At 48.8% G+C, this 14,236-nt stretch overlaps 1 protein-coding gene across 7 annotated transcripts in view; it reads right to left on the reverse strand.

The window, feature by feature from the left end:
* Positions 1 to 3,185: 3,185 nt before the first annotated feature.
* The window catches only part of LOC309383796 (class I histocompatibility antigen, F10 alpha chain-like), a 33,876-nt gene continuing 22,825 nt past the window's right edge, over positions 3,186 to 14,236 (reverse strand). For 2 of the 7 annotated variants that reach the window (XM_081936700.1, XM_081936702.1), the window contains exons 3-9: positions 9,973 to 10,248; positions 8,849 to 9,130; positions 6,745 to 6,843; positions 6,188 to 6,220; positions 5,459 to 5,485; positions 4,267 to 4,300; positions 3,186 to 4,014 (exon numbers count right to left, since the gene is read on the reverse strand). In XM_081936700.1, coding sequence (XP_081792826.1) covers positions 4,281 to 4,300; positions 5,459 to 5,485; positions 6,188 to 6,220; positions 6,745 to 6,843; positions 8,849 to 9,130; positions 9,973 to 10,248 — 737 coding nt within the window. In that variant the 3' untranslated portion in view covers positions 3,186 to 4,014; positions 4,267 to 4,280. Of the gene's footprint in view, positions 4,015 to 4,266; positions 4,301 to 5,458; positions 5,486 to 6,187; positions 6,221 to 6,744; positions 6,844 to 8,275; positions 8,578 to 8,848; positions 9,131 to 9,972; positions 10,249 to 14,236 lie in introns of those variants that run through there. The other 5 variants (XM_081936701.1, XM_081936703.1, XM_081936704.1 and 2 more) reach the window with 5 other exon arrangements.

The following is a 14,236-nucleotide window of genomic DNA, read 5'->3' on the forward strand; positions in this document are numbered from 1 at the left end:
TCTTCCTCTCTGTCTCTCCCCCTCCCTCCCTCTGTTTCTCTCTCTTTCTCCTCTCTTTTTCCCTCTCCCTCTCTCTTTCCCTCTTTCTCTTTCCCTCTCTATCTCTTTCTGTCTTTTCTCTCTCTCCTTAAACCGGTAGGATCCCATCCCTGGGTATAGGTAATCTCACTTAACAACCAAAATTGGAACTGGCAACTCGGTTTTTAAACAAAGCAGTTTGTCAACAGTCCAACTAGCGAACCCCCAAAAAGGAACTCTCAGGGTCGTTGAATCCCCAAAAAGTAAAACTTTATTGAATTCACCATCTGGGAACTGAAGAAGCAAAACCAGCTCTGCTTTTCTCTTGCTCAATTAAACAATAGATTCCCTTCTCCCACCCCTCAGGTGTTCGCGTTGTCCAATTGTAAAGCTTTTGTTATGGGAAAAGTCCACTTCCCCAGCAAACACCTGCAGTAGTGACCTTGGCGTTTTGCAAGTTCTCATCCTCCGAGGAGGCATCTTGGCATCCTGTTTCCTCCCTACCCATTCCATCCCTCTCCCCTTTTCACTGTGTTGGAAGAAATGTCCTCCTGGGTTCGGCTCCAAGTGGGGAAAGAGACACTGGAAACATGGAGGCTGCTTGGAAAGATGGTTTAATGGTGGACAGGACCACATGGCTTGAGGTCTGGGGGGAAAAGGGTGATCACATGCTTCAATGTTGGGTGAAGAAAAGAGAGCGAGATGTTGAAAGTCCCTGGTTTTATGTCCTCTCTGGCCTTTGATCTTGATTGGTTGCCAGACTCCCATGGGGCCATGCAGGGGCAACTCTCCAGGTTGTGCTTTGAGTTTGGTTGAGCATTGCTTCTTCCCAGGTGCCCTGTGGTGAGATGGGTAAAGGGCTAATGCCATCATGCCTTAATCCCATAACTCTGGAGCTGAAGGGGGAGGTCTTTGTTATGTAGAAGAGACTGGCTCTGGCATTTTAAAGGCCCATTGAGAAAGGTGGGGGCTATTTAGAGTGAGTCTGTTTCCTACCTAAAAACATGTTTCTCCATTTCTGATCCAGGGAAATAGAATAGTCTGCCTTTTTAATATTTCCCAGGATATTTCATTTTTCTAGGGTGGGTTTTAACTTCCTACAATTGGCCAGTTGAATAGCGATAGAAGCTGGAAGGCAATAAAGCGATTCAATCTTGACAAAGTCATTAAATGTGAGTGTGTGGGGAGGGATTTCCCAGGAAAGAGGCAATGAAGACTTTCACACAATTATTATTTTTTCTTTAGTTCTCTGCTTATAATTTTCCGATTCTTGAACCGCAATCCTTAAAGTCATTGAGGAAGGACGTTAAGGCTCTCCCACCAACCCACTGGGACATTATTTCCTTTGGACGTTGGATCAGGCTGAACCACAATGGGCTTTTGTCTTTCTTTCAGGCATCCTTGAGATCGGGAGAGAGTTAAGCCCCTGAGTTTCTTTCTTCACCTTTCTCTCTTTCCTAAAGAACTCAGGGCTGAGGACATAAATAACGCTCTTTCCTTGTCCTATTTTCCTCCCAACAACCCTGTGGAGACACCATGACTGGCCCAAAATCCCACAGCTGACTCTCACACCTGAGGCAGGACTTGAACTCACTGCCTCCTTGTGTAGCCTGGTAGAGGTAGTCCTCTACTTACGACCAGAATTAAGCCCAACATTTCTGCTTTTAAGTGAAACATTTGCTCAAGACTTTGTTAAACGAATCACTCAAATTGTTAGTAAGACGGTTGTTAAGTGAAACTGGCTTCCCCATTGACTTTGCTTGTCAAAAGGACACAGGAGGGGATCATGGGACTCCAGGACACTGAAACAGTCGTAAGTATGAACCAGTTGCCAAGCGTCCAAATGTTGATCACATGACCACAGGAATGCTGCAACGGGCACAAGTGTGAAAAATGGTCATAAGTCACTTTTTTTGAATCCTGTTGTAACCTAGAATGGTCACTAAATGAACTGTTGTAAGTCGAGGACTCCCTGTAGAAGAAAATGAATGAATCTGTGGCTGGCTGGTTTATCCTTGGTGCTCATTTCTCTTTCATGCATTATATTTATGGTCTTTTGTTCTTGTGTTGATATTTTTATTGTGTTGGCTGACCAGAGCCTCTTATCTCAGCTGGACGGTCACATATTCTAATTCATCCATCAATTTCTAAACATTTGGAATCCGTAGAAGAGGCTGAAATATGCACTGAATTATTGCAAAATGTTTCCAAGTTTTCCTGTTCAGCTTCCAAAGAGGCTAGTCCTGAGGGAGGGGGAGGACAGGCTCAGGGGTGAAAGGCTATCGGTTCAGACCAGTTCGCCTGAACTGGGAGTACAAAAATGCTAGCGGGTCGGGCGAACTGGTATTTCCCATGATCAGCTGTGACTTATATTGGCTAGAAAGCAGCTACTCTAAATCGTTGGGCCCAGAGGATTCCTCCCCCCCAATCGCTGTTCTCCTTACCTTTGTAGGCTCCGCCCACCCACCCAGATGTCATCATATCTGTTTTGGACACTGTGCGTGTGCGGAAGGTCCTGCGCATGCGTGGAGGGGGCGTGCGCACGCTCACATTTGCACACCAGTAGTGAAGGTAAGTAGATTTCACCCTGGACAGACCCACATCCTTTTCACTCCTCCATGCTCCCAAAGCAACCGTTGTAATATGGGGGGCATCCCTCCCATCCATCAAAGGTCTCCCCACTCTTGGGCCTCTGCATCAGACTGGGCAGCTGAGGAGCCCAGAGAGGATCTCCCGGAAGCAGGAGAAGCTGCCCTTCTGCAAGGGGACCAGGACGGCTCTGGCTGGTCATTCAGCTCCTGTCTCCCGAAGGGCCCCTGGGTGAGACCCAAAGACCAGCCGCTTGGCCCATAGACTGAGGCAAAGGAGGCTCTGAGGGAGAGGCAGCCTCTGTTGCTGCCACCACCAAGCCAAGACCAAGTAGCCCCTTTGCACAAGATCAACTGGTGATGCTGGAGAACCATCAGGACATAGGAGCAAAATGGCTGCCTCCTCCCCGAAGGAGCACACAGGAAAACCCCCCCCCCCGTTCTTCCTCCTTCGAGATTTTGCTTTGCTTCCTCCCCCTTCCCATCACTCAAAGTGAAATTGGAATCGGGGTCTCTGATCCACAAGGAAGGGTAAAATCCCTTCTCATTCCAACCTCCCCAAAGATACAGCAACTCAGGTAAGAGGAAAAGAAATCCTTTATTTTCATCAAACAAATTTTGGCAAACTTACAAAAGATGTGCAATTGTTAAGGAGATAGCAGGCTGACAATTGATTTCATGATCTGTTTTTCTAAATCATGAAAAGCCATAAATGGCAATCTATAAAAAAAATCAGTGTCTAATGTTACACTCTTTATATGGATTGTCAAACTTTGTGTTATGAAATATATGGTCAAATAACCGTGCAATAATCAATTAAAAAGACATCAACTAATTTAGCCGCAAAAATCTCAAAACGCACACTTCTCTTTGTTAATAGTTTCATCGAAGATTACATTAAACAGATAAAACTAACACAAGGAAAAAACAAAAAGAAACCTTCACCTTCATCCTCAACAAATATAATGAAAATTAACAACTTATCAATCTTTCTTAAAGTAAAGCCAAGAAACTCTTCATCCGATTCTTCACCCCATTCTCTATAAACCCATCTCTAAAACATCACCTTTAACCTTTAACCTCTATCCACTAAAATTAATCAATAAAAGCCCATTAAGGGGGTTATGCAACCTATTTATCTATTATAAACTATTATCTACGAAATCCAATTTGAAATATTTTGATTCCACAATTAGCAACAATCAATATCTTCTTTTCTCCTCTGCTCCTCAGTCATAATAGAAAAAGTTTACTGATTCAGTGATAAAAGCAGTGATGAAAGACCCCAAAATCTCTCCTGGTTCCAGCATGCAGGAAGGCCCTGAACGGCTCTTCCTGAGAGCCCGGCCTAATTCAGAAGGAGGCCGATCCCCTCTTCTCTCCTCTCTCCTCATGCTGGGCATCTCCCCTGCAAAGAGGAGGGAGAAAGTATCCAAGGGTGAGTTGGATCAAGACATTCAGAGCCTGAGAGGTGCCAGAGGATCAGAGTTTGGGGGCAGGAAGACCCCTCCCCCAAGCCCCCTCCCCCCAAACTCCTTACCTTCCAGTGTTTGAGGTGAATAGGAGAGAGAAGAGGGATTCCCAAAGCATCTTCACCCTCACTTGGACCCCAAAGCCCCCCTCCCTCTCACCCCACACGGCCCCCACCGAGACCACTCACCTGCAAGGGGGCTGCTAAGCAGTCTGGTTGATCCCTGGATTGGAGAGAAAGAGACAGAATGAATCAACGTCTGGATCCTCTGAGGAGGAGAAATCTCTCTCTTCACCATTCAACCTCTTCAGCTTCCCAAACTTCTCAGAAGGACGTAAAGATTTTTATTGATGTATTAATTAAACTTCCATCTCCACCGATCTCATTAAGGTGACTGTAGGCAGCTCACAGTGAAATTCAATAAAATGCCACGTAGAATATTTAAAACACTAAATGGAAACCAAACTCCCCCATCAGATCCTGTTGCCTTTGGTCTGACAAGAAGATCGTGTCCAGTGTGTGACCTCTGTCTCCAGTCGGACCCCGGATGACAGCCATGAACTCCTGGGCTGCTTTGGAGGCCAAACCCAGGGATGGCAGATTGAGGTCTCCCAGGACCATAATCCTGGGCAACCCCATGCCAACCCTGGGATGCCCCCAGCAGCTGAGGCAGGGAGCTGGCCATGCATCAGGGAGGCTGGTACAGTAGCAACAAGCCCATCATGTCAGCTCAGCTTCAGAAACAGGGAGTCACAACCAGAACTGAAGGGTTGGGAGCCTCCTGAGTGCCAGGAGAGATTCTCAGATGACCACTGTAACCCCACCAATCCTGCCCGGGGTCTCAGTTGGGGCCAAATCCTAAGCCTCTCTGGGCACATCTCTGAGAACGGAACAACCCCCCTTCCAGAGTCATCCAGGTCTCAGCTATGACAGCAGAAGAGTCTCTAACCACTGGGGATGATGGCCTCACTGGTGGTTTCCCTATTTCCCCTCTGTGAATTGAGGTCTCTTTCCCTCCAAAGGGGGCCAAGGCTCCACCATGCAGACTCTGGGCTGCCTCCCCTGCTGAATCCAACAGGGAGAGCTTTCCCTTCTCCTCTGCAGAATCAACCAGTGCAAGGAAAGTGGATTTTGTGACACCCAGCCGGCTTTCGTGCCTAAGTAGAGCTCAGTCTCTCGCCTGGTGCCCTCACCACTAAGCCAAAGTGGGTGCAGTTATTCTTATTATTCCACCAGTAGAAGACTCAGAGGGACCCCAGGGAGGATGAATTGGGGGGGGGGGGTTAAAGTGGGGGCCTTTCCATCTTTTCATCCCCTCATCCCCCCAAAGTCTTGCAAAGGGACAGAATGGCTCATGCAGCAGCTGCTCCCTCCGACTTACCTGAACTGCTGGATCCTCCTTCACTTGCTGGAAAAGAAAGGAAAAGGGGATGAGGGAGGATGTCTGTCTGTCTGTCTGTCTGTCTCCCTCCTTATAGGAAGCTCAGCTCTTTCTGACTCCAGCTGCCTCTCTCCCTTTCTCTCTCCCACACAATAACAAATGCACAAATAACAGGGAGAGAGTTTGGATCAAACTGCTTTGGTTAAAAGGCATTGGAAAGAATTATTAAATTTTATTATTTATATCATACAAAGCCAGAAGGCAGAGCTGGCCTAAAAAGAAACAGATGGATTCAAAGTTTATTTTTGTAACCAGTTGCGAGCCTTTGGGACAGGAGACCAAGAGGAGATCCAGCTGGCAACCCCCAAAGCTCCTTTTCCCTCAAAATTCCCCTTTTCATCCCTAATTTTATGGAGCTTCTGACTCTCATTTGGCCAAGCCTTTCCTCTCTGCCTTCTTGGGAAACAGAGCATGTCCTCAGTCAGAGGGACCTTCCACCACCTGTGTCTCCTCCTCTTCTTAAAGGTTCCTTCTTCCAGATGTTTCTCCTAGAGGTTTCTCCCACTTCTACTAATAGCCTGGCTGTAATGAAAAGGGGGCCCAACTTCCTCAGCCTGGTTCTTAGTATGAAGAGGAAGACATAAACATACACACATCCCTCTCAAATAACGGTGCCTCTGGTCCCTGCTCTAAGTTGGAGATTACATGTAAAGAAGATAAATCACTCACTTGGTGCTGCTTTGTACTCATCTTGACGTCTCTCTGCAAGAATAAAAATCAGTGAAAGCTCAAAAGAAACCACCAGAGATCATCCAAACTCTCCCTCTGTAGGAGCAAGAACTCCAGATGCTTCACCGTCACTTAGTCCCATCAACCAAGACAGAAAGATCTTCAAAATACAAATGCATCTCCTGATTTGCCCCAAGAGAGTCCTGCTGCTTCTGAGATGGACGGAGGGGAATTGGGGGAAGCAGAAGGAGCAGCTGGGAGGGGAGGGAGGTTTCCATGGAAATCCTTCTCTGCTGCTCTTTGACCAAAGCCTTTGAAAGGGACAAAGGAACTGGGATGCCTCTTCCCAACTCAGAAGAAGACAGGACTACCTGAATCTCAGACTCAGCTGAATCGAGACTGGAGTCCCAGCGAGAGGCTGAGATCTCAGATCGTCCCCAAGAGGGCTGGGAAAACAGGACAGAAGGAAGCCCAGAAGAAGCTCCCCAAAGGGAGAGACTTGGGGAGAATCTCCACATCTTCCTTCCATCACCCCCCTCCCCACAAAAGATACTTACTGAAGAATACTACAATTCCAGCAATCACACACGCCAGGACAAGGGCAGCCACAACGCAGCCGATGATGAGCCCCAGGTTGGATTTTGAATTGGTTGGTTCTGAATTGGGGGAGAGAGCAGATCATTGAAGGAGAACCTCAAACAATCTTCCCAATCAGGGAAGAGACCTAAAGAAGTGAAAGCTGGAAATACCCCAAATTAAAAACTCCATGTGATCATTTTTGGGTCCTTCTCAAGGTAACATGAAGAGGCCTTGATAACCGTTGTTAGAGGACGTTTCCTCATGACGCTGCCTTCTTCTCACACCAGCCCAGCATGAAGGCAACTGGATTCATCTTTGGCTTTTGCACTCAAAAACAGCCCTTTGCAACCTTCTGACTCATAGCAGCTTCCAAAACAAAAACGTCACCAACACAATAATGTCAACAAAATTTGTTAAACAAAAACATGGTTGTTCCTTTTATAGGTTGCTCCAATAAGCCATGACTCTGAGTGGAAATGACCAGCTCTGAACATTATCTTTTTTCTTCAATTTGAGTCTTTGCATTTCATGATGTGAAATAAAATAGCTCATACCACCTAGCCTTTTTTTAAGTACACACTTTCATTTCTTTGGCCAGTTCAAAAATAGCATAAAAATGGCAGAATAACAGAGTTGGAAGGGACCTTGGAGGTCTTCCAGTCCAACCCTCTGCTCAAGGAGGAGACCTTCTACCATTCCAGACAAATGGCTCTCCAGCCTCTTCTTAAATGCTTCCAGTGATGGAGAACCCACAACTTCTGAAGGGAAGCCATTCCACTGATTCATTCTTCTCCCTGTCAGGAAATTTCTCCTCAGTTCTATGTTGCTTCTCTCCTTGTTTAGTTTCCACCCATTGCTTCTTCTCCTGCCCTCAGGTGCTTTGGAGAATAGCTTGACTCCCTCTTCTTTGTGGCAGCCCCTGAGATATTGGAACATATCATGTCACCTCCAGTCCTTCTTTTCCTTAAACTAGAAATGCCCAATTCCTCCAACTGCTCTTCATATATTTCAGCCTCCAGGCTCCTAATCCTCTTTGTTGCTCTTCTCTGCACTCTTTCCAGAGACTCAACGTCTTTTCTACATCGTGGCAACCAAAACTGGATGAAGAATTCCAAGTATGGTCTTACCAAGGCATTATAAAGTGGTATTGCTTGGGGGGGGAGGGGAGAGTTTTGAGGAGGGAACTTTAAATTTAAATTTCTCTTGCCCAAAACTCAGGATTCCCATTGAACAGCAATCCTGCCACTTGTGAATGGATGCTTGCTATAAACAACAACAAAACTTAAAGGAATATTTTATTCTGCCTGGGATATCAGCATAACAATTATATTTGAGTATTTCTTGTATCCTGGTGACAATCAGCAATAAAAAAATTAGAATTTGAATTTTGCAACTTTGGAAGTACAGTGTATGTCAAGGACACTTCTGAGCATATGCAGAGTTCTCTGAGAGAGGGTTTCTTCCTTGGGTTTTATGCTGAGCCTCAGGAATGAACTTATCATATCATAAAATAATGTGCTGTTTCTTTCTTAGAGGAGCTACACAGAGAGACCTTTTGAGCTTCAAAGCAGGAAAACAAAGTGAGTCTCTGATGGGGAAAAAGCTCAGACTTGGGAGCCTCTTTTCTGACTCCGGATGCCTCAGTCCAGCCTCTCTCGGCCTTTCCTGAAGGCAGCTGCCCTTCATCCCTTTTAGCCAACATCTCCCTTCAGAAAAGGGGCTCCCAGACTCCTCCTGATTCTGGTCCTTTCGAGGGACTGGAAACAAGAGGAAATCTCTTTCTGGGGCTCAGCGTCATTTCTGCTCTTCTGCTGGAGAAAAGAAACAGGGAAGGCCTAAGAGAGGATCGGAGGGGATTTCATCAGGATCGGCCAAGTATTGGGATGGGATTCTGTCCTTTCCATCACCCGAAGTCACTTCTACGGTCTGGTCCCTGCAGCTTCACCTGCCTCAAACACTGGAAGGACCAATGGATGAAAGCTCAGCCATGCTCACATCTGAACACATCTGGGGCCAGATTTCTCTCCCACCACCCTCCAGCCTGCCAGAGAGCCCAGCCTTCCCCTCCCTGCAGCCTCTCACCCTTCAGCTCCAAGTCCAGAGGCTCCTGCAGGCCGTCATGCTCCACGTGGCACTGATAGAGGCTCCTCTCTTTGGGGTCGATCCGGATGCTGAGCCAGTAGTGATAGGTCCCATCCGCGTTGGGGGCCAGAAACCCACGGAAGGTCTCTTCCAGCCATACCTCCCCATCCCTCCTCCAGGAGGCATGGATCTCCCTGGGGTAGAAGCCATCCACGCGGCAGACGTGCGTCTCCATCCCATCCTCCACCTCCGTCCGGCTGCTCACCGTCACCTTTGGGGTCTCTGCAGAAATGGCACCCCCAGAATTAACCCTAAGCCCCTCCAGAGCCTGGAAGGTGGATGGGAAACTTGGAGGGGCAGGAAAATCTCCCACCACTTAGTTTTAACCCAGAGATTTACATTCCACACTTGCAGCCTCTCCAAGAGTTTTAGGAAATTATCCAGATCTGGAAAAGGCTCAACCAGAAGAACTCCTGATTTTGAGTCCTTCCCAGGGACTCAGCCTGAAAAACCTCCGGAAGCAAATTGAGGCTCCAAGGAAATTCCTCTCTGGCTGCTTTGAACTCTGAGTGATCTTGGGCTGCTCCCTTCAGGGGAGGGAAAGTGGAGATGGTCTTTTAAGGTCCCTTTCAAGACAGCAATAGAGAAGAGTCTCCCTACTTTTTGCCTCCCCTTTTGCTCCCCTGAATCTGAGGCTGCTCCAGGCCTCTTTCCAAGGGACACAACCCCAATTTTAAGAGGAAGAGAGATCAAAGGGAATCTTACAGGGATCAATTGGGAAAAGAGAGTTTGTCTTTCAAAAGGGGGGGGGGAAGAGATTGATGCCAATAGAAGAGAGAGAGGGTCCTCCCCAGGCAGGGAGGGGCTGTGGGCAATCAATGGGGGGGGGGATTTCCCCATTGATCCTAATCTCATCCAGCTGATCCTGGAGGGATGAAGGACCCCAGGGGGGAAGGGGGAGACCTAGGGGAGAGGGGGGGTCTACACGCAAGAGGGGCTGGAAGAGGAGGAGGGGGATTCCCACCAGGGCAAACAGGCTAAAGACCAGGGACCCAAAGGGGCTGAATGTGTACAGGAGATCCAGCCATAAAGGAGGAAAGTCCAGCCTGGATCCAGATGCTCACCTGTCCTCAGCAGAGTCTCCTTCCCATAGGACAGGTACTTCTCCAGCCACTCAATGCAGATTTCCTCCAGGTAGGACTTATGTCCCTCATTCCTTCCTGGAAGAGCGTCCCATTTCCTCTGGGTGATCTGGGCCTGGGGGATGGGAGCCACCCAAGTGAGGGTCTTTTTGTCGAAGGTGAGGAAGGTCCTCCCTTCGTAGCCATACTGCCAAAATCCTCCTTTGCTCCCATCTCTCTGGAGTTCACAGCCATACATCAGCTGCCATGTGTGAAGGCCTGAAAGACAGACAGGAGGATGGTTTGGGGAGTCCTGAAGATAGGCAGAGACCCCTTCACTGCAGGGACTTTTACACAGGCACTGACACCCCCATTTCCTCCCTAGAGTTCAAGGGGAAAAAGCTCCCATCTCTAACTCCCTTCTCCCCTTTCTCAACCTGGCTCCCTTGGATTCCCACCACCACCACCAAGATGGACCCCTGAACCTTCCAATGGAAAAGGGAAGCTGGAAAAGCCAGCAGAGGATCCCAAGGGAGACCAAGAAAAGAAAAGAGTCACAGAAGAAACGGAGGGACGGAGACCCTTCCATCTTTCCTTCTGCCATTCCTCCGCAGGGGAGACTCTTGGGGGGGGGGGGGAGGAAGGGATCCCAGAGAGGAAACAGTTGCCTGAACCTGCAGCCGCAAAGAGGGAATGAGAATCTTGTGGCCTCAAAGAGGATCTGCTCGATCTGGAAAAAGCTTGCAGGGATCCCCGTGACCATAAATCATGTTCTACATTCACAAATCGCACCAAGTCACAAGGGCTGGTTCCCACTTTGGGCTAACCAGAAACAAACCATGGTTTAGTGCAATGTGGGAATGAAGCCTCGAAGGGCCCCAAAGGAATATTTTCCTCAGCAACTGCAGCAAGTGGCCCAGTCTGACCTGGAGACCCAAAGGGTTATTGACCTTTGAAATGAAGTTTGAAGCTTACAGGCTCTGGAAGGCCCTGGAGAAGATATTTCAACTTCAAGTGAACAGATTCTTGGATTTAAAAGAAAACCGAATGTTTGAAAAAACTAAAAGGAAATCCTGAATTGTTTCTACTCCTGTTTGGGCTTGAGAGGGAGGAAGGACGCCAGGAACCCTCGAATCTAAGGGGAAACCACCTGGAAGTAGAGTGGAACTAAACCAGTGCTTCTCAATTATTTTCTGTCATGCCCCCCCTAGGAAGAAGAAAACATTTCGCGCCCCCCCCGCGCGACTGTAAATAGTATCATTTGTCTATAAAATTGTTATAAGTACACCTCTGCATAACATAGCACACCGGTCTTTCCTCGTCTCCCACCGTAGTCACATGCTTTCTTTCCTCTTTCCCTCTTACTTGTCTATCCTTCCTTCCACCCTCCCTTCCTCCTTCCCTTCCTTCCTGCCTCCCTTCCAGTTCCCTCCTTCCTCTTTCCCCCTGCCTGCCTGCCTTCTTTCCCTCCTGCTTATCTATGCTTTCTTCCTTCCTTGCACCTCCCTCCCTTCTGCCTGCCTGCCTTCTTTCCTCTTTCCCTATCCTCCTATCCTTCCTTTCTCCCTCCCTCCTTCCCTGCCTCCCTTCCAGTTCCCTCCTTCCTCTTTCCTCCTGCCTGCCTGCCTTCTTTCCCTCCTGCTTATCTATGCTTTCTTCCTTCCTTGCACCTCCCTCCCTTCTGCCTGCCTGCCTTCTTTCCTCTTTCCCTATCCTCCTATCCTTCCTTTCTCCCTCCCTCCTTCCCTGCCTCCCTTCCAGTTCCCTCCTTCCTCTTTCCTCCTGCCTGCCTGCCTTCTTTCCCTCCTGCTTATCTATGCTTTCTTCCTTCCTTGCACCTCCCTCCCTTCTGCCTGCCTGCCTTCTTTCCTCTTTCCCTATCCTCCTATCCTTCCTTTCTCCCTCCCTCCTTCCCTGCCTCCCTTCCAGTTCCCTCCTTCCTCTTTCCTCCTGCCTGCCTGCCTTCTTTCCCTCCTGCTTATCTATGCTTCCTTCCTTCCTTGCACCTCCCTCCCTTCTGCCTGCCTGCCTTCTTTCCTCTTTCCCTATCCTCCTATCCTTCCTTTCTCCCTCCCTCCTTCCCTGCCTCCCTTCCAGTTCCATTCTTCCCTCCTTCCTTCTGCCTCCTTCCTGCCTGCTTGCCTTCTTTCCTCTTTCCCTCCGGCGTGTCTGCTTTTCTTTCCTTCCTTCCACCTCCCTTCTGCCCTTCTTCCCTCCCTCCCTGCCAGCAGCTCCTCCAGCATCCCAGCTGGAAGCAGCAGCACAACAGTTGCCGTTACCAGGGGCGAAGGGGTGGCGGTGGCAAGATCGGGCGACCGCCGCCCCTTTGTCCCTTCCCCAACAGCGGCTGTTGCGGTGGAGCTTCCAGACAGAATGCTGGCGGTGGAGCTGCTGGCGGGGAGGCGAGCTACGCGGTGGCAAAGACGGGCGGTCCCATGCTTCCCTCCCTCCCACCCCCGCCCGAGCAGGCTTCTTGCACAGCTCCAGCCCGCGGCTCCAATGAAAATCCACAGTCCGAAGTGCTGCCACTTCCAGGCGGCATATATTATGCCTCGCCCACGCCTTCGCCGCCGTTGCACCCAGATGGAAAGGGAGCCTTCGCGCCCCCCTTTACAGAGCCTCGCGCCCCCCCAGGGGGGCGCGCCCCACTATTTGAGAACCGCTGAACTAAACTGACCAGTCCTCTCCTTTCCTCTCCACACCCAGGAATGACAGGTGAGGGGATCCTTTCTCTGCATCTTCTGCTCAGCCAGAGAACTTCCCTTTGGAGGAAGAGGAAGATCCTTGGGAGATCCAATCTGAATCTGCCCTCGAGAGGAGATTCCCTGATCTCCCCATGGGAAAAATAATTCTGGATTTCTGTCCAAGAAGAATCTCCTGCCATTCACAGGAAAGCACTAAATATTTGGCTGCAGTTTTCAACTTCTGAGAACAAGGTCTGTCTTATTTCAGAACCATCAAAAGCTAAGACAGAAATTGTCTTCTTTCCCTTGAAGATGAAATGTGTTCTTATCTCAGGTTTGGCACAGAATTGAATGTTTGTGCAGCAAAAAGAAAGCACAGGGTTCACATTGAAAAGGCAAGTTTCCTTTTTGATGTTTAGTGTAAGAACACTATTAATGCGTCTCTACAGGTCTACGCATGAAACAATTATGGCCCATCTCTGAGCCTGGATGTTCAGGGGTTTCCTGACATCTGAAAAATAGTTCAAGGGTTCCTGCAGGGTCAAAAGCTTCAGAAAGGCTGCTTTAGAGAGGCTAAATATGTATTTATGTTTATAACTGCTGAGAAGAATATCAGAAATCACTTTTTCTTCATGTCTTTTTTCTTTACAAATTCTCTTCCACTGGTTTTATTTTCTTGTACTTTTTTATTTTTCTTTGATTGATTTCCTTTCTGTCTTTTATTTTATGTTATTTTCTATTCGTTTTTATCTTTTTTTAAAAAAAACTTTTAGTAAAAATCAGATAATTTTTTTTAAAGGCTGACAGGACGTCAGGGATCATTAAAACGGTATTGAAAACACAAGAGAGGCAAATGTTACATAAACCCTTTACATGAATCCAGGCAGAGCAACCACATCTGGAGTATTGTGTGCAGTTGTGGTACAAAGGCCTCATAAAAGGAGAGGAGGGAGCCGGGGAAGGTCCAGTGGAGACGACTCAGGCGATGGGAGGGGGAAGCAGCCTCCCTTGGGGGGGAAGGTTGGGACCTTGGGGGCTCTTTAGCCTGGAAAGGAGGCTCCCCTCCACTCTGGCCGCTCTCCTTCCTCCTTCCTCCACCAGGGGGAGCCTCTGGGCCCAGCTCTGATCCCCTGGGAGGCCAGCAGGGGGCCTGGAGGGATCTGGGGGGATCCTGGGGGATCTGGGGCAGGACTGGCAGAGCTCTGGGGTCTGCCTGGAGGGGGGGAGGGGGGAGGAGAGGGGGGAAGAATTTTGGGGGGAGGGGCTGCACCTCCATGGGACGAAAGGAGGGGAAACGGCTGATGTTTGTGGAGAAGGTTTTCCTCAGCCAAATGGAGCCTTGAGCTACACACACATTTCCTTCCATCCCTTTTCCTAAATGAGGTTCCTTGGAGGTGAATCTTCTCCCCCCAAAGGTGGCAGAAGAAGGGAAGGGATGATGAAGAAAGAGCCTCCCCCCAAATCCAGGGCAGCCCCTCCAAGAGGGCAGGGCAGGAGTTCAGCCTGAGGGACCAAGGAGGGGAAGCCATGAAGGGCCCCAAATGGAGGTTTCCTCCTTTCCTGTCTTTCCCCCTCAAGCCCAT

This window comes from Natrix helvetica (assembly GCF_964273705.1).
Source record: "Natrix helvetica genome assembly, chromosome: 1".
Lineage (NCBI taxonomy): Eukaryota > Metazoa > Chordata > Lepidosauria > Squamata > Natricidae > Natrix > Natrix helvetica.